General features: G+C 39.4%; 1 protein-coding gene across 3 annotated transcripts in view; it reads right to left on the reverse strand.

Moving 5' to 3' along the window:
• Nucleotides 1-618: 618 nt before the first annotated feature.
• PDLIM3 (PDZ and LIM domain 3) overlaps nt 619-23,121 on the reverse strand; it is a 33,615-nt gene continuing 11,112 nt past the window's right edge. Inside the window, exons 3-8 of one of the 3 annotated variants that reach the window (XM_054484205.2) lie at nt 22,131-22,215; nt 13,052-13,119; nt 7,104-7,367; nt 5,395-5,525; nt 3,371-3,482; nt 619-1,350 (exon numbers count right to left, since the gene is read on the reverse strand). In XM_054484205.2, the coding sequence (XP_054340180.1) occupies nt 1,161-1,350; nt 3,371-3,482; nt 5,395-5,525; nt 7,104-7,367; nt 13,052-13,119; nt 22,131-22,215 (850 nt within the window). In that variant the 3' untranslated portion in view covers nt 619-1,160. Of the gene's footprint in view, nt 1,351-3,370; nt 3,483-5,394; nt 5,526-7,103; nt 7,368-13,051; nt 13,120-13,486; nt 13,675-22,130; nt 22,216-23,121 lie in introns of all 3 variants that reach the window. The other 2 variants (XM_054484204.1, XM_054484206.2) reach the window with 2 other exon arrangements.

Here is a 23,121-nt window from a genome sequence, read left to right on the forward strand (position 1 = left end):
CAAGGTAGGCTGCCTGCGCCAGGGCCAGGCAGAGTGCATGTCTCAGACAGAGGATCCATGACTCCAGGAAAGCTGAGCTGAGAGTTTTGGAGGTGGTAGTAGAGGTGGGCTTATTGCCTGGCCCCAACTATGTCAAGAAAACAGACCACAGGTCACAAGTGAAACCAAGGATTTCAACAGTGGATACAAGCAGGACCCCAGGAGACCAGCACCCCCTGCCTTCCTTAGGAAGTCCTCTAAATTGTTTCTTCCTGGAGATGCCATCTTGGGAAGAGGAGGAGGTGGTGAACCATTGAGCCTAAGAAACAGCAGTGATGGACTTTGAACCTTCAATTTGACTGAATATTGATCTGAAAGAGATATTTAAATTGAAAGAGACTGTTGAAGCAAGTGAAACTTTTAATTTGAAAGAGACTGAACTACCTTTAACTAGCAAATTTCAATGCTTTTCCTATCATCAGAAATTTTGTGCTCATAAGAAAGAGTAATGAGTTATAAAACTTGAAGAAGCCACATTTATCTTAAAATATTTGTTAGTGTACATGTTAAAATATGATTGGGTTCTCTCATTGAAATGTTGATTTTATTTGAATTCAATGAATGCCACTTCATTAGGTATTTTTAAAAATCTTTTATGTATTTATTATGTTTGTTGCATCCAGTGGCATAATTGAATACAAAACTAAAGAAATTCAGGGAATTTCTCCCTAACATGCACTGTAATAGTTAAAACACGTACAGACAGCTGCAGATTATGTTAGAATACAAGATTGTTATTTGATATTTACCACAATTGCAAAATCAACTTGTCAAGGAAAGACAATTAGACTCCTTCAAATATCTTGATGTTTATGTGTTTGATGGCTGTAATACACATGTAAATTGTGGAGTATGACATACAAAAAATTATTGCTTTAAATATCATTATTGCTAGCCCCAAAGACAAAAAGAGTTGCAAAACATAGCTAAGTGTATGTTTTTTTCACATAGCAGGCATTTGCCTCCCATTCCTTTTCCTCAATAAACAATAGGATAAAGGTCTAAAGCCTTGACTTTAGATTTGGAGTTGACAATCTGCACAATCCTTCTGCCCAAAGCCATGAATGTCTTCTCGTGTGAGTGCGCGTGGGTGCGTGCGTGCATGCCGCGCCTGCAGACACTTAAGCTTTGGGATACAGAGTGACCGTGTCATAGCCCTCTGGGGGCTTCGTGCGGGCTCTTGCGTGGGTTTCGCAGTACAGCTCCCCTTCTATGAAGAAGTAGCCCTTTTGCTTGAGGTTGAGGTTGCAGTCAGCACACACGAAGCACTCAGGGTGCCGGTACTTATCCCGCGCCTTCACCACAGCACCGCTGTTGGGGAAGAAAACGAGCTCAAGTTAAAAAATCACACAGCAAAAATATGAGACAAAGGAGAGAACCCAACAGAGAAGGCAGGTGTTCTCTATTTCACAGTCAGGAAACAATGGCCTCCAGCTGTGAAAGCAGGCACAGCTGTGAAACTGTAATTGTCATGGAGATCTAGGATATCCACAATAAACCATCCCATGTTTCTCTCTGATGTTGACGTGTGACTATTTTTCAGATTTTCAAACAAGTACTTTATAGAAAATTCATAGGATCCTACTTTATGATCTTTCCCCATCGTTTCTTTGAAGAGCAAGACATGATGGAGACAAGACCAACCCCTCTGCAAAAGATTCTGCTTTTGACGGGGGTGGTTGTCTACCCAATGAAGAGTCTCTCTGATTGCTTTCCATCTGGGTGGTCCAGCCTCTATTCAATAGAGCAAGAGAAAATAGATCAAAGACGGCCGGGCGTGGTGGCTCACGCCTGTAATCCCAGCACTTTGGGAGGCCAAGGCGGGCAGATCACAAGGTCAGGAGATCGAGACCATCCTGGCTAACACGGTGAAACCCCATCTCTACTAAAGAAATACAAAAAAAATTAGCCGGGCGTGGTGGCAGGCACCTGTAGTCCCAGCTATTCGGGAAGCTGAGGCAGGAGAATGGTGTGAACCCGGGAGGTGGAGGTTGCAGTGAGCCGAGATTGTGCCACTGCACTCCAGCCTGGGTGACGGAGCGAGACTGTCTCAAAAACGAAACAAAACAAAACAAAACAAAAAAACAGATCAAAGAGCAGAGATGGAATTCCTTTGGGGTGGGTGGACTGGCTTCTACTGTGAACAGTTTATTCCAACTTAGGCACAATGATTGCTTCTGGTAACGTCAGGCACTGTTGTATTTTACTGAGGGCCTCTCTGCTCCAGGCACTGTTGTATTTTACTGAGGGCCTCTCTGCTCCGAGCTGCCTGCCCTGCTTTGACCTTTTGGTCTCACATTCCTCCTTTTGCCCTAACCAAGCTTATCCCCCACTGCCCTCTTGGGATGTATCCTGGCTAACCCGACAGAGGACACATCAGTGTGTGAGTTCATGGCAGGGGAATGGAATAAGGGAATGGGGACATGGCCACATGGCACGAATGCCGTGGAGATGTTAGAATTATCTTGGTTGACTTGATCCTGAAGTAGCAAGTGTGGCTATTTAAACACAAGGTCCCTGCCGGGCATGGTGGCTCACACCTGTAATCCCAGCACTTCGGGAGGCCGAGGCGGGTGAATCACCTGAGGTCAGGAGTTTGAGACTAGCCTGGCCAACATGGTGAAACCTCCTCTCTACCAAAAATACAAAAATTAGCCAGGTGTGGTGGTGGGTCCCTGTAATCCCAGCTACTGGGGAGGCTGAAGCAGGAGAATCACTTGAACCTGGGAGGCAGAGGTTGCAGTGAGCCAAGATTGCACCACTGCATTCCAGTCTGGGTGACAGAGCAAGGCTCTGTCTCTAAATAAATAAAAGTTCCCTTGTAATGGAAGCTGACAGTTTTTCAATATTTTGTTTCAACATCTGTGTAACTTACACTGGGTAAGGATAACGTATTTTAAATAACATCCTCATGTTGCGTGTATTTGTTTCCCTGTGTTTATACAGAGGAGGATACTATGTATACTAAATGTATGCATAGTTCATGTATGCATTTACTAAACACTATACATTAACAGGGGTGGGGGAGTTCAAAGTGAAGTCAAGATTCTTAGACGTGACTTTTCAACATACATTTGGGGCATTTCTTTTTTTTCATGAGAGTCTATCTGATATTATAAGTCAAAATTGCTGATTCATATGATGTGACAATTTGGAGGTATATCTAAGGAGTGACAGTCACAATGTGCTAAATGTTGGGGACCTTACGTTTCAAGTTGATGAATAGAAATTTGGTTTTCACAGTTGCCTTTAGTCTATAAAGTCTTAAAGTAGAAGAAATGAACTGTCGCCAAGCTGTATCATAAATTCCAGGGTTAAAAATGAAACTTACACTATGCCACTCCCACATTTGTCACAGAGCGGCATCCTCTGTGCGCCGCCTGAACCGCCGTGGACTTTCGTCACCGGAGCTCTCACACTCCGCGTTCCAGCCGGACGGTCATCTGAAAAACAAAGCGTTTCCATTTATGGCTAGGGAACAGCTGGCTGCAGCCTGTGCTTAGCTTCTATTTTAAAGTGTGCACTTTAACCTTAAGTTGCATCTGCACCGTCATTCCGAAAGGCGCAGGACTGATGCAATCATAAGGGACACTGTTCTGAAATAGGGCATTACAGAATGGAATTAGTGAAAACATGTATTTTGTTGTTGTGGTTGGAGGAAACTGTTACAAAATCACTCAAAGGAGCAGAGGGCATTATTATTTTTTATTGTAGCAAAATATACATAAAATTTACCATTTTCACCATGTTTAGGGGTGCAATTCAGTGACATTAGGTACATTCAAAATGTTGTGCAAGCTCTGTCAATATCCACCTCCAGAACTATTTCTTCGCCTCACAGAAAGTCTGTACCCATGAAACAGTAACTCCCCGTGCTCCCGCTCATAGCCCCTGGTAACTTCTATTCTACTTTCTGTCTCTTGGATTTGCCTATTCTGGATCTCTCAAATAAATGGAATCATACAATATTTGCCTCGTTGTGTCTGGCTTCTTTCACTTCACATAATGTTTTCAAAGTTCACTCATGATGCGCCGTGTGTCAGAATTTAATTCCTTTGAAGACTTAATAATATTTCATCGTATGTGTATACTACATTTTGCTTACCCATTCATCAGTTGATGGACATCGGGTGTTTTCCCTCTTTGGGCTATTGTGAATAAGATAAGTGCCGGCATACAGGCTGGGCGCGGTGGCTCATGCCTGTAACCCCAGCACTCTGGGAGGCTGAGGTGGGTGGACCACGAAGTCAGGAGTTTGAGACCAGCCTGGCCAAGAGGTAAAACCCCGTCTCTACCAAAAATACAAAAATTAGCCGAGCGCGGTGGCGGGTGCCTGTAATCCCAGCTACTCGGGAGGCCGAGGCAGGAGAATCACTTGAACCCGGGAGGCAGAGGTTGCAGTGAGCCAAGATTGCGCCACTCACTCTAGCCTGGGCAACAGAGCAAGACTCCATCTCAAAAAAAAAAAAAAAAAAAAAAAGAATCTGTTTGAGTCCCTGCTTTCAAGTGTTTTGGGGTATATTCCTAGGAGTGGAGTTGCTGGGTCACATGGTAATTGTTTAACTTTTCGAGGAGCTGCCATCCTCTCCCAGGGTTGCTCTATGTTACCTTCCCATCAGTAATACACAGGGTTCCCATTTCTCCATTTCCTCACCAATACTTGTTATTCTCCATGTTTGCCACAGTAGCCATCCTAATGGGACACTGTGCATTTTTGTGTGGCTTTTAAAGGACAGTCTATATCTTTTGGGCATGGAGAAGCATAGGTCAGGTCAGGAGCCCTGAAGATGACGGGAGTGGGCTGGAGACCCAGGTCTGTGGCTCACTGGCTGTGTGGCCTTTCACAAGGCCACCTGCCCATCTCTCAGCCTCTCATTTGCTAAGCAGGGCAAATAATAGGCTCACCTCCCCAAGTTCCTGTGAGGATTACATGATACTGTATGCAAAATACTTTGCACAGAACATGGAACACAGTAAGGGTTTTTAGAGCGTTGTTTAGTTTTTGATGATGGTGATACTCCAGAGTGTAGGGGGGAGGCTGAGAAGTTTGACAACATTCATTTAAAATGATATCTCATGATTTGTAAGCTGAGCTAGCCCTTGACTACCATTAATGCAATTTGTCTTTGGTGTCCTTTTGTGACTTCATTTGGTGGCTACTTGGACATGTCCTGGAATCTCCTTTTTTTAAATGAGGCACCATCCATATCCTATCCTTCTGAGCAAAAATTCATTTGGCTCCCAATGAAAACCAAGTTTTAGACTTTCGTTCCCAGTATGTTTGCTGTCCTCCCCGTCCCGCCCCCTGCAGTGGCCTCTATCAATACATTTCAGCAGGTGTCAGCGGCTGCTCACCAGAGCCATCGTCCACCATTCCCTGGAGCACTCTGAAGGAGCCCGACTGGCGAGGCTGTGTGGGCTCATTCCGATTGTCGTGGAGCATCCGGTACACGTCCGACTCGGGGGGCACTGAGGCTGTGGGCTCGCTGAAACACAGGCATGGCGGGGAGCATCGTCAGGTGCTGGGAGGCACCAGATATGCAAGAGGCCACAGACATCAACACTCAGCCATTACTCTATGCACAGCCACTCCTGAACAGAGGTCTAGTATTTTCAAGTGAATCTCTAGTATAGTTAAAAGCATAATATGAATTCCCATGGCTGCCTTGGAAATGTCATTGAACAACAAATCGGGGAGTCACACCCACACTCCTCCAGTTGGCAAAATACTTCGGACGGAAACTAAAAGATAATTGTCGGGAAGTAGTAATTAAGAAAAACAAGACTTGAGTCTGATGGATACATGATAGATGTGAACAAAATTAACTTTTCCCAGAGAAAAGGCAATATACACATGACAGAAAGTGCAGTAGTGAGCACTCAGATTATTCTCAGTCATCAAATTGTCAGTAAAATTCACATTCACTTTTGATATTAAACAAAAAGTACATGGTTTAATATGTTTTTTGTTTTAAGGCTAATTTGTTAACCCCTGGAAATAACAAGGGTATCATTTTACTTGTAAATTCTAGAAATTTAACCTCTCAGGGTTTGAAAGCCTGTCATGTAGAAACTTACATTTTTATATCTGCTATGATTGACTGCACTGTCTTTTAAAAAAGCCACATTAAAATTCATTTACAATAATGACAGCAGCTTTAACATGCTTTCTACAAATATATTCATAATGGACAATAAATAATTTCATAATACTATATGTTAAGCACTACTTTATTATTTTATATCATTTTATTGCATTATCTAGAAAACATACTATCTGTAATATTTTTATTCCCTATGTCATATTTGCAAATGGCTTTGAGATATCTTACACTACTGTTAGTTCAATGTGTTCATCCCAAGAGATAGCTTTGGGATATCACTATTTAACACTCTTAAGCATTATAATAATTTAATTTATAAATAGTGATTCTGTAATAGTGAAAGAAGCAATAAGATTTTATCCTATAATAAATCTTTTTAAGCAAAATCTTTATGGCAAAAGTACTGTGAACAAATAGTTATAACAAAGAAAAAACTAGTCAAAAAGATACCAGCAAAAATTAAATATCTACATTAACAGCCTGAGGGTATTCACCTAAAAACCTTGATGCACAATAAACATTGTAAATGGGTAAATAATAACCTCTCCACAAGCTGCTATCAGAAGAGAGAAGAATCATCTCATAAAATTCCTCTAAACCTCCCACCTCCTTCCTAATTTTTGATCCCCAAAGGACAGACATAGGGTATACTAGATTATAAATAACTTTGAGAAGTATTACACCAGACATTTGTAAAGTACATTGTAGCTTTCGAGAGACATATACATTTGGTCCTTACATGATTTCATTTTATTGCTATCTGACACATAAAGCTCTACAGATAATTCCTCAAATCACCTTTATCATCAAGCCTAGATATTTGCAATCAATCCTTAATATTTTAAAAAAGCTTTTCACATAGCTTTCTTTCCATTAAGACAATGTTAAAAGACACCAGTAAAGCTGACATTGCCCACGTGTTTAGTTAATATGCCCATGGTTCAAAGAGACCCATATTACCTCATCAAAGGTGTTTCCCCTAGGGCTGTTGAAACCTGACCCTGGAGTGTTTCCATAATATTGTCATCTGAGTACAATTGCATAGGTGTATTAAACTGAGCATGTACAATCTTCACACCAGGAAGTTCCATTTCCAAAGGAATGTTAGGGGCCAGCTTAGCTGCAACTTTCAAGTCACCTGGGCAAATGGTACTAACAGTACTGACAGAAGAAGGGGTGCTGCGTCCACTGCCACAGTCAATCCCGGAGGGAGTACTGCATCCACTGTGTTAATGACCACATTACACAGAGATGGCACAGGGAGCCAGACAGTCCAGACAGAAGAACACAGAGAACACGTATAGAGAGGTTAAAAGGAATTGAAGACAAAAGTGAGAGGTGAATTACATCAAAATAAAACCAAATCTTGATTTGTCACTAGAATTTATTTATAAAGGGAAGATGGTGAAAAATTCGTGATTGAAAAAAGTTTAATAACATTAAAAGGTACAGGTGATACTGCATTTTTTGGCTCTGTTTTACTAGGCAATGTGTAAGTTGAGGGTTACATGTAGAAAAGTTGTATATGAAGTAGAAAAGATGCAGCTATCCTCGCTTTTTAAAAATAGGCCAAAGACTTTAAAACTGGTCAATATCACAAGTGATGAAGGAAAATTACATTGGCTGAACATCCTTTTACATTTCTGAAGTGCTACATTTAAAATTGAAGTTTTAGTGAACACTGAATATGCAGTATGAAGATGAAATCACATATTTGGGCTCAACGTTTCAAAATCAGAAGTATATTTCAGTAATACAGTTGAACTTTAATTGAATAGTAATTGGTAACTTGTAGGTTTTATGGTACAGATTATGTTTTAAGGCTATCTTGTAAATATTTTGTTACTATTTTAACATTTTCTATTTTTACTCTTTAATTCTGTGAGGAGTACACTTTAAGACAATTGTTCAGTGGTTTAATACAAGCCCTAGAAAAAACCAATAAATGCTTATCACCTTGAAATTAATGATTAGAGGAGAAATAAGGTGGTGTTTCACTCTTTCGATGCTTTTATTTCTTACATAGCTATTTTATGCACAATTTCAGAAGCACGCATCTATTCCCAGGCATATTTCCCTTTTCCTTTTAAAGATACATTTCAGGGACTTATTAAAACATCAAAGGCCAGTCATGCAAATCGAAGAACTAGCGAGATTGCACATTCTATTTGGAAACTGGATAGGGGTCAGAAACAACTGACATGCTAGTGACTAAAAAGTCCATTTTTCCACATGCATGAGAGATACCACGAGATTTCTGTAAAAAAAGCAAGTCATTTAAGACGAAGCAAAAAGAAATATTAGTATTAATGTAAACATTTATCATACTTTCCAGTTAAGTGTTGCTGTAAGCTCAAGACAGAGAATGGATGTATATGGTGTGTTTACCTCTAAGTCAAGATTGTCTCTGGTCTCAAGTATGGTCCCACATCTGCATTTACTCTCTAGAGGTATTAATGCTAACTTCAGCCCATATAAAGATAAGAAACAAAAAGGATATTGAGCAGTAACTTTTTCCACTCCAGCAATGTTGCAGCCTGATTAGTCTAGAGAAATCATGTCACTAAATGGGTTGAATTTTTTTTTGTCTTGTGTTATCCAGTTTAACTACCTACATAACCTAAACCAGACAGGTGAATACGAGCTTGCTCCTTCACTTCCTGCCTTTTGAGAACCTACTGAAAACCTAATCTGTACATTGTTTAAATCACATACCAAAATGTCAAGTGGCCTGTTCACCATTTTTGTAGGATCTATAGTGACTCTTGAAATGGACTTCAGCTGGTAAAAGAATATGAGTACATTTTCAGTTGTAGTGCAGTTTAGTCAGGATCATGTGGATTTAACCTGAGTGTAATGAAGCTTATGAAATCAGTGTAGGGATTTGAAACACAGAATTAAATACTGGGAGACTTCGGCCTCCCAGTAATGAACCTACTCAATAAGCATTTATAACTACTCTCACCCTACTGTGTGCCAGACATAGTGCCCATACTGGGTAGATAAACTATGATCAATTTAGAACTTTTAGTTATGCCATGTTTTATAGCAGTTATTAGTAATATTTTTCTGCTATAAAAGCCATGTATAACTTTTGACTCCTCCAAAACTTAACTACCAATAGCCTACTGTTGAACAGAAGTTTTACAGATAAACAGTCTATTAACACACAAATAGACTACTATCTATGTGTATTTTATACATTCATGGCAAATGTTTTTCTTAATTTTTTTGATATTTCAAGGCTACCATTAGTGACTTTTTTCAAATTGTCGCAAATCTCCAAAAATTTTTCCAACATATTTATTGGAAAAAAAATCCACATATAAGTGAACTTGCACAGTTCAAACCCGTGTTCTCAGGGTCAACAGTATATGCATATTTGTGTACTATGTAATTTTAAACATGCATTCCCAGTTCCTTTATCAATCAGGCTCATGTCTACTAAATAAATGAGAAATGAATCCTAAGCAAACAAGGATGAACTTTTATAAATTTCTGGGCCAATTTAAAAAGATCTTTTAAACTGATCCTTTAAGTAAACAAGTTTTCATGGATTCCAGTCACTGTGGATATCACTGGGGATAGCATTGTGGGTCACCATGACCTGTTGCCGATGGCCTGGAAAGGTAGGTGCCAGTGAGATTTTCTGGGGTTGACTTAGTGACTTGGCAAGGCCACTTGTAAGGTTGATGACACACTCAATTACTTCAGGCCCACATACGTCATTTGACAGATTGCTAATTTCTCTGGGGTGTGTACAGACATTTTGGGGCATACTTCTGGAAGCAACTTGTTCAAAAACCACTCATAGGATTGTATTTTATCATTTGGATCTAAAATACCTTACATATGTATTTAATTGTAGCTTTAGCCTTAAAAATTTTACATATTTGCATATGAAAACACCAGGCTTTTAAAAGTCTTCAGTTATGATGAAATAATCAAAAGAACTATAGCTAATGGTAAAACCCCAGGGAAATTAAGCTGTTAACAATTTAGCATGTCCAATTTACTTTTTTTTTTTTGGAGACAGAGTCTCGATCTGTTACCCAGCTGGAGTGCAGTGGCGCAATCTTGGCTCACCACAACCTCTGCCTCCGGCTTCAAGTGATTCTCATGCCTCAGCCTCCTGAATAGCTGCAATTACAGGTGTGTGCCACCATGCCCAGCTAATTTTTCTATTTTTAGTAGAGATGGGGTTTCATCACGTTGGCCAGGCTGGTCTCAAACTCCTGACCTCAGGTGATCTGCTCACCTGGGCCTCCCAAAGTTCTGGGACTACAAGTGTGAGCCACCGTGTCCAGCACTAACATGTCCAACTTACTTTTGATTAAAGAAGTTCATTAACAGTGTGGTTATAGGGTGACTATAGTTAACAACAATTATTCGTATATTTCAAAATAACTAGAGGAGTGGATGTGGAATGTTCCAAAGCACAAAGAAAGTGACTGCTCGAGATGATGGATACCCCAATTACCCTGATTTGATCATTACACATTGTATGCATGCATCAAAACAGCACATGTACCCCATAAACATGTACGAGTAGTATGCACCCGAAAAAAACTACATTTGTTTTAAAAGTTAAAAACAAATATAGTTGTAGGTTGGTATGCAGCCACTCACAATTCCACCTTGATGAAGAATAGTTTGGTGGGAACAAAAAATTCAGAAGTTACAGCAAATAGTGAGGAGGGACAGGAAGAGAAGAAGGATGTTGGGGCCACTCTTATAATTCTTTTTTTTTTTTTTTGAGATGGAGTCTCACACTTGTTGCAGTGGCATGATCTCAGCTCACTACAACCTCCACCTCCCAGGCTCAAGCGATTCTCCTGCCTCAGCCTCCCGAGTAGCTAGGATTACAGGCGCCCGCCACCACGCCTAGCTAATTTTTTGTATTTTTAGGAGACATGGGGTTACACCATGTTGGCCAGGATGGTCTCGAACTCCTGACCTTGTGATTCGCCCACCTCTGTCTCCCAAAGTGCTGGGATTACAGGTGTGAGCCATCGCACCAGGCCTTATAATTCTTTAAGATTTGTGCACTGGCATCTGTTTTTTAAGCAAACCTTCTCATTTCTGTTTCTCTCCTTCTCTCTTCCAAATTCAGCTATATTAAAAGGTGTTATCTTCAAATGACAACATTATGAGTGGCTTGCCATTATCCCTATGTTTAAGTTAAAATGAAAAATTTTTTAAAAGGTCATTATATACCTAGGATTCTCTGACTTTCCTGACTTTTTATAAAATTAAATGTTATAGGTTTTTAGTAAAGGCAGGATATGTGTTACTCTAATGTATCACTTTATTCGAGCCTTCTGAAGCCCTAGAGCTTGTGTGGGTGGACTCAGTCACACTAACCTGAAAACAAGGCGAGTGATTAATTTCACTATGCTTCTGTGAGAAGTTGTATATATTCAACAGTAAAATATCACATCCTTTTAACTTTAAATCCAGTGTTTTGTTATTGGGGTTGGGTTGGGGAAGCTGTTGAAAGTGGAGAAATGGAAAAGATGCAGGTGAGAACAGAGTAGGAACAAGGGAACACACAGAGAGAGGCAGGAGAGGACACAGAGCTGCAAGCATCGGGAGTGAGACGGCTCTGGACTCTTCTTGCCACTCGCTCGGGAAATGTTGTGCACCCTCAGGATTTGATTCCTTTATCCAGTGAGCATTTATTGGACGTCTGTCTGTTCGTAGATGGTCGCTTATTGAGCATTTATTCTGTCTCATTTCTAGGTGCTGGGGGCATAATGTTGAGCCAGTCAGACCAGGCCCCTGCAGACACTGAGCTCATGTTCTAGTGGGGGAAGATGTGTTTGCTCATGGTTGCCCTCTTAACGCCTTTCTCCTGCTCCTCCAGTCCAGGGCTCCTTTCTGGATCTGATATCACAAGAATTGTCTGGCATATTTTGAGACAATCACCTTCAGTAAGCTCTGCCTGTAGCTTACTGAAAGGTCTGGACATGGAAATCATACATAAGGGATGACCCACTATCCGCAGCTTGTGACAGGAGTCATAAGCTTGGGTGTCTAGAGGGGCCAGGAGGTCACACATGTATGAAAATGGGCCATGTCTCACACACTTAAGAGTGATGTGCCTTTTGACAAGATGGTGAGTTTAAATGTTCTGTCTAAAGGCACTTAAATTCTTTTTTTTTTTTTTAAATGAAGGAGTTAAATAAAACATGCCTGTGAAATAAATCCACCTATGGGCCACCAGTTTGCAACAGCTGCGGTAAATCATATTCAATGTTCCTGTCGGAATCAATCCGGTCTAACCACCAGCTTCCTTCCTGTGGGCTGACTGGCTTAGCTGAGGTCAGAAGGATGGAACAGAGGTTTCCTGAAGTCACTATTTCCTGATTTGGCAATACAGGGCATTATTTTCTTTCCCCTTAGGTTGGAGTTCAATTTCTAGAGAAGATATTTGAAAAGGATGATCTGAAGATGATCAGTTTCTCTACTGAGAGACGAGAAGGAAGAGCTTGCTCCTTATCATTCTGGCTTGCTCACCTGATTCCTTGCTCCTAACCGGGGCTGGTTTCCATGCTTGGTCCTGCTGGCAGGGCTTTCCTGACCTGGGATAGACATACTGACTGCCCGACTCAAAGGTCATGGTGTCCTGGATGGGATCCCCAGAGCCTCAGGGGTGTTCGCTATAAATACAGGTGGTGATTGCATACAATTTCACAGCTCTGTCATCTTGTCAATATTTACTCTTGGAAATGAAAGTTATTTGGCTTCTGTTCTCTGCCAAGTGAGTTTGTTTCTTTTTGCTTTTGAAATAAGCTTCGCAATGAGAAAAGCCACTCCAAACATCTACAAGTTACTTTTCTTGATGATTAGTAAGAACTGATTTAAGAAGCATGCACTGCAAACTTCACAATCTCAGAGCTTATGACCTGCTTCGGCCCGGGATTATGAAAGGTTTGGGCCGAATATTGTGCTTGTGTTCAAAGTAGTTCACATCCTGTAAAAACAAAGCGTTAAAAAGGCCCCTCAGTGGAAGACAAATACTTTTTCAGATAAGATTAAACAAATGATAATTGTACAGAGAGGATTATTTACCACCAACTACTGTCATAACTAAGAAAGGTGATGACGGAACCAGGACGATCTCTTCTTTTCAACCATCTATCCACTAAACGGTCAGGCACTGGCGGATTGGACCCCACAACAATTAGAAACATGTTTTAGATGCTTGTCTTTAAAAGAGAAATCTGATAGTGCCTTCAGGAAAGTAAAAATAAAACAGCAAGAGCTGGACTTTTGAAAAGAAAAGAAACCATACTATCACTGTTAGGTACACTGTGTCCAGAACAGAGTCGGATACTTACTTTTGAGGTGAGCTAGGAATGAGACCCCGCAGCTGTCCGTGAAGCGCATCTTGTATATTGCTAGTTGAATAGAGCCCAATTGGTGAGTTATAGGAAGCACTCACTACCTGTCTTTTGTCATCAATGTTTGCAGCTGCAACAAAAGGCTGGGCCCTTCTATTGTGCGCGGTACCAATGGGTCTGAATTCCTGTACAATGGCAGACAAAACACACAGAGCCACACAGCGTGCAAGAAAGCCATTAGTGAGCGAAACCAACAGCATCACTATTGTTAATAAAGGCATCTTTACCCACGACGAGATTGAACGAAAGATTAGAGGAGGAGTTAGCCATAAACTTTTCCATGGTTTTCTCTGAGCTTTACATGTGCTATATTCACCGATCAAATGTTAAGGTGAAAAGGAACTGACCTTATTTAAAATATTATAAAATAATTTAAACATTGCACCTCTTATCTGCCCCTGACTTCTTCATCTATAGCTTTAAGAAATTCTAATGACTCATTTGAATACAGACATTTTGTGTCAGAAATCGGATTTTTGGCTTGAAAAATATACTTAACATTTTCTCAAGTAGAATTTACATATGGTTTCTCTTCTATTGATATATTGATAAACTTTCCCCCATTTTGAGAGGAGAATGAGCATTTATGAATAATTAACTACACTGAATCATTTAAACTAAGCCAGGTAAAAACTCGTTTTTAAAAACGCCTTTTAAAAAAAAGTTCGTAACTTGGATTAAGCTATAATCTTAATTTTAGAAAACACAAGTGAAAGACTCTTTTTATGAAAGCAGGAATAACATATACAACACCTCCCTTTTGTATTGTAATGATTTCATGTTGTGTGTTTGAAGACCTCTTCATGTTTACTCTAGTCCCAACAGACTAAAGTCAGTAATTCAGAGAGAGAAAATGTGTATGATTCACAGGAGGATTTTCACTTTATTCCTTGGGAAAAGGACCAAACAGCAGAGTCCTCAACCCTGAGTTTGAAACATGTCTGAATGATCTAAAATCCTATAATATTATTTTTTTAATGTGGGAATCATGTTTTCCAGTTTTTGTACAGATTTATAATTTTGTAAAGCCTTTAAAACTTTTTTCTTCTAAGCAACAACAGAAGAAAACCAAAAGGGAATGCTCAATTACAGGTCAGCTGATTCTCTTTCCAAATCTTTTAATATTTATTTATTTATGAGACAGAGTTTCACTCTTGTTGCCCAGGCTAGAATGCAATGGCGCAATCTCGGCTCACTCAAACCTCCGCCTCCCCGGTTCAGGTGATTCTCCTGCCTCAGTCTCCCAAGTAGCTGGGATTACAGGTGTGCACCACCACATCCAGATAATTTTTGTATTTTTAGTAGAGATAGGGTTTCACCATTTTGGCCAGGCTGGTCTCAAACTCCTGACCTCAGATGATCCACTTGGCTCGGCCTCCCAGAGTGCTGGGATTATAGGCATGAGCCACCGCGCCCAGCCCCAAATCTTTCTATTTGGCAGAATTAGTAAGATAAATCTTTCTAACACTGTTTTCCCTTACACATTCACATCAACTTCATTTACTTTCGTGAATGTGGCACCAGTGTTCCAGATTTGAAATAGTGCAAACATATATAATTATTTGAAATAATACTGGAAAGAGATTATTGTCTTTAAAACATTAAAAGATCCTGTAATATTTAGTTTTCTCCTTTTCATTTCAGATAAGTTGTGGGTTATGCTTTTCTGTTAGAAAACAGACTGTCAAAAACAAAAAGAAGAAAAAGGAGGAAAGAGAAGAGAGTGTCTCTCTTCCCTAGGTGTAAGACCAGAGTTTTTCATAGAAGATTCTTGTGCCTGAGAATACAAACAACTTCCTGTAGAGACCCCAGCTACGAAACGCTTTCTTTCAGTTCTTCTGAGTATACTCCTTCTTCTACTATCTAGGCCTATTGGCAAAGCTCACTTAAAAAAACAAAAGTTATGCCAGGGCAATGGGGTGCAGCTTTAAATCCTAGCTTCAGAGTCTTTGACTCCATCTGCCCCAAATCTCAGGGGACCCCAAATCTGTGATGGGGTAAAGAACAGCTTTTCTCTCACCAACCTTGGACAGCATATTTTAACAGCCTCCTGAACCCAAAAAGAAGGTCTGAGTTGAATTCCATTTAGTCTATGATTTTGTAGTGTGATTGAGTTGGCTGATACCTTGTTCACTTAACTTTTTTCCTTCATAATAATGGCTCACAGCCAAGGAGTTGATTAACATTATTGTTGCTGCTCTTAGGTAGAATGACCCAAACCATCAAATGTAGCTTTAGAAAAATGCCTAATCCTAGAGCCTGTGAAAATGTGTGTAGCTAAACATTTATAAATGGTGCAATCTAACTGTTTTAGCTGATTTATTAGTGAATTTGGATTAGCTGAGTTTTGTGATTAACCAGTATAATTAGCCATTATTAGGGCATGAAAAACTAGAAATAATTGTAAGTAATGACAATGGCCATGATTCAAGCCTTTTTGATATGAGAGAAGACAGCACACTAATTGCCTAACTGCCTATTTTAGTTTTGGTGGATTATAAGTCTCTCAGGCTAATTAAAGAATCACGCAGTACTGAATCACTTAAGTTTTGTGGAGCTTAGCTTTTTTTTTTGTTTTTTGTTTTTTAGAGAAAGCCCTGCCTTAAAGTCTTGGTAAATAGAATTGAATTAATAAAAACTAACATAATATAATGGCTTTATGGAAAATACCTCTGCCTTTATTTCTTCTTAGCCTTAAGATTATATGTAAATATAGGTAGTGTTGTCCTGTAAATAAGGCAACTTCTCTGAAAATATTTGTGCATTAATAATCTCTAGTAGAATTTCTAAATAGCAGCATGTAAGTTAATCAGCTCCAAGCAATTTCTTTGCAATTTTTGGTTTTGGTTACACATATATTGCAAAGATCACAAATGTGTAATTTGTTAAAAAAAAAAAACAACCAACAACCTCTATTTTACATTCAGATCATAAAAGGAAGTGTTTCTAATACAGGCTGCAAACACTTTTATTTAGGCTTTGCAAAGCATTAGTTTATGGGCTTTTAGAGTCATTCCAAAAAGCACAATGAAGTGTATACGCCAAAGGTTAACAAGAAATTTAAGTGGGGCACTGAGAGGCAACATTCTATCCAAGGCTTACATCATTGTTGATGGTCAAATGTAATCAAAAGACAAAACCAATTAGAAGTCCGCTGTTCCACTTTAATTCATTTTTATTTTTCCTGGAAAAATCACAAGTAACTGAAAATGCCAGTTAAAAAAGTGTATACAACAGTTAATATAGTCCAGCTCTTGTGTTTATTCTATCTAGACAAAACCACCCAAATAATTCTTATTTCTTAGGAATTCATTATGTAATTATTCCCTTAATGGATACATTTAAAATTTTTATTTTAAATGTTAGAGGCTTATATTAAGGAACAACATTTTGAATTAATGGAATGCTAGAGCTGCCCCAGTAAAAGCTAAGTAAATTGACAGAACCCTGCTGATGTTAAGAGGATGCGACCATGGACAGCAGTCTCCCATGTCCTTGGAATGACCTCAGACATGACAGCAGTCAAAGGCTTCACCTTTCAACTTCTTACTTGGAGACTGCTCACAGATAAAGATTCAGATAATCTTTACAATTCTGAACCATCTCCAACAGAAACAGCATGTTTGATTCATAGATATACACATATATGTGAATATATACATATATATTTATATATAATATGTATACATATGTATATATAAAATCAAATCATATATATATGAAAAAATGGTGGGTATATAAGAGAAACAAACTCTATGAAGTGATCTTATATTTGATCAAGCCATGATGAAGAAATTATATTTCATCATGTTTCAAATTTAGAATCACTCCCTCCTCATACTCACCCCTCAAATGAACAGTAAAGTCACCCTCATCATCATTTTTTCTCCAGTGAGCAGTTTCAAGTGTTTCCCATCTCTCACTGGGAAGAGCTTGAGGAAATGGTGACTATGAAAGCTTGTTTTATACGGGCTGCCTTCCAGTTACCAAAACACTTTTTATTTATGAAAATAAAAATGACTTTATCCCACACTCTTCTTGACTGTGTATGTAAACTCTATTATCTTCTCTGGCAAAGATGCAATCCTTTTTATGGAAATGGAGACAGCTTTCTTCTTATTTAGATAAGAACCATTTTTGTTTCTGAAAAGCATCTTTCTTGTATTGTGATAGGCACAGTATACCTTTGAGTTGTTCCACTAACATTAAGCAAATATGAGGGTTATGGTTTGAGAATGTAAGCTTTGAAAAAGGACAAAGAGCTTCATTAACATACTCTTAGTCAAGAGCAACACTTTGTACTAAAAAATGGACAATTTTGTCTATTTTTGTACAGAAAAATAGATTGTGTTCAGGATTGCGTGGAAGGTATTTATTCAGGTGCTGGGAGTTGATCTAAACAACACCTAACGTGCCCTTTAAGCCTGAGATTCAAGTTTAAACTCACAGAAACAAAATTTAACTATTTGATGATAGCATGGAAAAATTATTATTATTATTATTATTATTATTATTTTTGAGATGGAGTCTTACTCTGTCGCCCAGGCTAGAGTGCAGTAGCGCGATCTTGGCTCACTGCAACCTCCACCTTTTGGGTTCAAGGATTCTCCTGCCTCAGCTTCCCCAGTAGCTGGGACCACAGGCGTGTGCCACTACATCTGGCTAATTTTTTGTATTTCTAGTAGAGACAGGGTTTCACCATGTTGGCCAGGCTGGTCTCAAACTCCTGACCTCAGGTGATCCACCTGCCTCGGCCTCCCAAAGTGCTGGGACTACAGGTGTGAGCCACCATGCTCGGCCACATTTTTAAAATCTAGATATTAAAATTTTATATCAACTATTCCTATAACCATATAAGAAAATGTCTGCTTAGCTTAAACCTATTCACAGGGAAAAAAATACCCAGAAATAAACATACTAACATTTAATATCGGTGGCTGGGCTTGGATGGTAGAATATAGTTTTTTCCCCAACAAATAGATATTAAAGTGAAAAAGTGTATTTTATTCCAATGTCAAAGGTCACATAACTTACAACAAGTTTGACTTGGGTTGAGAAACAAAAACTCAAATTTCATATTGCTCCATGGCCTTTTGCTATTCATCTGCAATGACATCTTGAAGCATGATATATTAGTGGCATTTGTTTCTCTAACTGACACGTATTTGCTGCCCAGAAGATTGCTCTATTTGCAGAGTTGTCATTTTGATAAAAAAGAAAAAGACATCTTTTTTGCATAGCTTTGTATTACTTAGAAAAACAAAAAACCCTATAACCATAGCTTAGCTTTTCTCTAGTCTCAGTCCACAAGTGAAACTCACTGTTCGACTTTTATCAGCACATTTTGTTCTGGTTTACGCTAAAGGATTTTTGGATAGCAGGAGATACACCGCAATGTAGTTATTTTTGTGTAGGGAATGTCTGTCCTGAAGTACCAAGTTACATAAACTGGCCGTGCAGAAATCTGGCCTGAGAGTCTCATAAGGAGTAGAAATCCTTTGGTTCATTAGTAGAACTGAATTGTTCTTATCTTGGAGCATTTCAGACACTGGCCTCTTGGAGAGGATGTCAGTAAGAATTAGTCATGATGCAAAGTCATGGAACGTTTAAAGGCTCCGTCTGACTGGCTGCTATAGCCCTTAACCTAATCTTAACCTTTAAAAAAAAAAAAACAATTTAATCTCCTTTTTCTCATTTGTAGTATTATAACTATTCATATTTTCTAACCCCCAAATGTAGGACACAAGGGCTAATACAGGCTTGACAAGAGGTCAGAGTATTTAAAATTAGGATTATGCCTTAAAATCCCATCCTTAGAATAACCATAGTCATAAACTAATACTCATAGACTTGCAAAAGAAACCTCTGCTAGAGGTACAACTTGGAAAATTACCCTTCAACTCCAATTCTGGAGAGATGTTAGCAAAACGCGGGCTCCCATCCCGGTCTAAACTCACTTTGTGCTTAGTAAATACTTGCTGAATTACTTACGTGCTGGGGTGAGGAATGAAACCATGACGAAGGATCACTGGGGATTTGGTACTTTGGTCAAATCTGTCTAGCTGGCCTCATTTCTTGCATCTCATATTAATGAAACTGGGTTTAAAAATTAGGAGAAATTCTTGCATGGAAAAATAATTTGCAAAGGATGCAGTGCAATACTGGATGTGTGCTGCGTAGGGAAAAGGAAATGCAGAGTCCCATCCAGTTGGTCCAGGTAATGATAAGAGGCTGAGTGGTCAATAAATGCATGTATATTGACTTTAATTTTTAAAAGCACCATATAGTCTCTTTTTCTCATGTGTCACCTCCAGGTGATAAATTAATGAGGGTGGGAGGAAGCAGGTCAGCCTGGGCATCTCTGCAAAAGGCTAGACACAAGTGAGAACTCTACCTCAAGAACTTTCTTTTTTCTTCCAATCTTTTCTTCTAGCAAAGAAAATGTTGACTAGAGGTGTCATTATTCACCAGCCCACCTAGTATGTCAGGGGGAGTCGCTAATCAGCATTCAGATCCCTTCTCATATTTATTATCTGTGCCATCCATTTTATCTTTTGCTCACTTACCCCAAAGAGCAGAAAGTCTTACCTAGTCTAAGTATCCCACTCAATTTTCTTTTCTTCTTTTTTTTTTTTTTTTGAGACAGGGTCTTGCTCCGTCACCCAAGCTGGAGTGCAGTGGTGCAATCACAGCTCACTGCAGCCTCGACCTCCTGGGCTCAAGCACTCCTCCCACTTCAGCCTCCTGAGTAGCTGGGACTTACAGGTGTGTACCACCACGCCCTGGTTAATTTTTAAAATTTATAGAAATGGGGTCTCACCATGTTGCTCAGGCTGGTCTCAAACTCCAGGGCTCAAAGCAATCTTTTTGCCTCTGCCTCCCAAAGGATTATAGGTGTGAGTCAACGCGCCTGGCCCCACTCAACTTTCAAGATTACTTTCCATGCAACAGCTGAGCGTGATGGCAGAACACCATTTTGAGAACTGGCTCCCAGGACAGGTCCTGGCAATGTTAGAAAATGCACAGCTCATTTGTAGGCCCTCCAGTTCCTTTCATCCATTTGTCAGCTATTTATTGAGCTGTGGGCTATTTATTGAGCTGGAGGGACTCAGACGGAAGACAACGGCCTCAAGGTTCCTGCCTTCATGAATATATTCTCTGTCCTGCTCACTCCTTTTGGGGCTTATTTTCTCCTACTTTTGCTTTTAGTGGATTTTAGATTCAGACTCTACCTTCCCTTTAGTCAAAACTCTAGGACAACAATCTAATAAACTCATTTCTTCTAAAGATTACATTACTCAGCATCCTTCTTCTCCTGGAGAGATTATATTTTAACTGAAAATAAAGCTTTGATCCATTTGTCATGACCCTTGTAATAGCAATGAAGAAGGCATTCCTAGCCTCTAGGATGTCCTATCACGTAGGCAGCTAACCATCTCACCAGCAAGAAAGGCCAGGAGACTTTCAGATCTCAGCCTGGGGTGGGGGTAATGTACTGATAATAAAGAGAGCTACCACTTACTTGGGTATTTCTATGAATAACTCAATGTACCAACTTCTTTGCTTGTATTATTTTATTCTAATTTTTGAGAAGCCCTAGGAGATACATGTACTGATGCTATTCAACATCTTTTCACAAAAGAAATCAGAGGCTTATGGAGACAAGTGGAAAACTTGAAGGACAAATTCAGGAGTTGATTTTCTTGAAAGGGGAAATACTGCTAAACAAATTACAAATACGTTTTCAGTTCCCTTTCATTGGTTATATAGAACAACTACATGCTGGGAATATCTAATCAGTTTAGCAGGAACATGTGTTTCAAAAGGGATGGTAAATTCATGTATCTGTATCTCTAAACCTTTAGAGCGTCTATGTAGAGGTCATAAAATGCTTTTCTTAATTAGATTTCTGAGTACACCACAATCAAGATTTGATTTAATTTCAGGTTTTTTGGACCTTTTGAAAGTAGATATAGATAAGCATCAGATGATTTAGTTTATTACAGTTGCCTCCAGAGAAAATCCTTTATCTTTTATAATTCAGCTGTAATGGCAGAATATCACGATGATTACACTAGGCAACACTCTTTTCTTAGAGTAAATTTAATTATAGAATCTCAGAAATGAGAATTAAAGAAGAATGTAAAATGAGATCTGGGTGAAGACCTCGAAGGATTGAAATTCACAGTAACAGTAGATTAGAGACACCTGTTTCAAATGGTAGACCTTATTTTTGCCTTACTTTGTTTTAACAACTTAAACTCCTTAGATTACCTCACAGTGATTTCACAGAAGTCCATCATAAGAAATGAAAAAATAATAAGTGGACTCTGTAGATTTAGCCAAATTCTTTCTGATGGGAGCATATTTTGTCTTTCAACAAGATGTTCACATGGGAACACTTCTTTTTCTTGATGTAAGAAAACATGGATAATATAAATTAATCTCGAAGAGGAATGACAGACAACAGCTTCATAGGTGGCTTGTTCCAATTTTTCTGTTTGTCTCTTCCTCTCCTTGGAAGGCATCCCCATGATTTAAAAGGAAATACAATGTGTATCATTTGCTCTAAAATTCATACCTGTGGTTCTGATTCTAAGTTGATTTTGAAAGGATGGGCTTTCCCATCTTCAGATACTTGTGGAGACCATAAGCGAGTTTCTCCCCTGGAAATGAAATAAAATTTGTAAACTTCAAATTCTAATGGTACTTTCAGTTTTAGTATACTTTAATTTCCCATTATGTTTGTGAAAATACTAGCAACCCTCACTAACTTATGCAAAAACAATTTTTTTTTTGGCTGATTATTCTGTATTTTCCCATATAATTAGTTTTTTTTTTCTTTTTTAAGATGTTGTCCCTCTGTTACCCAGGCTGCAGTGCAGTGGTGAAATCCTGACTCACTGCAACCTCCTCCTCCTGGGTCCAAGCGATTCTCCTCCCTCAGCTTCCTGGGTAGCTGGGATTACAGGTGCCCACCACCATACCTGGCTAATTTTTGTATTTTTAGTAGAGACGGGGTTTCACCAGTTGGCCAGGCTGGTCTTGAACTCTGGACCTCAATTTTTCCACCCAGTTCAGCCTCCCAAAGCGCTAGGATTACAGGCATGAGCCACCACACCTGGCCGAAGTCTTACATTTTTAATGTTCTTTTGGGGACTGCAGACTAGACAAAAATTGTGGAGACACAGCTGGTCAAAAATTTTCTGGAGGAAGGAGGCCTGCAAGGCATGTGGGAAACAGGAGAGGGAGACTCTGCAGGCACACTCTGCAGATGACCACCAGGCAAGCTCCCTAGACCTCCCTACTTCCCTCCAGTCCTACTGAGGCCACTGCAGAAGACAGTGAGTGATCTGCCAGGTGGATTTGTTACTGGCATCAAGGAAATGTGCTTTGTCCAACCCTTCTCATGCATCTGCCTGGCACCTAGTGGCTCCTAAGGGACCGTGTGCTCAGCATGAACACAGGTTATGCATAGAGAGTGAAAGAATCTATTTCACCCCATGAAACAGCAGATTGGTGGATTGATTGATCCTTCTGTACCACAGCAGGGAAAACTGCGAGTACAATCA

This window comes from Pongo pygmaeus, chromosome 3, assembly GCF_028885625.2.
Source record: "Pongo pygmaeus isolate AG05252 chromosome 3, NHGRI_mPonPyg2-v2.0_pri, whole genome shotgun sequence".
NCBI lineage: Eukaryota > Metazoa > Chordata > Mammalia > Primates > Hominidae > Pongo > Pongo pygmaeus.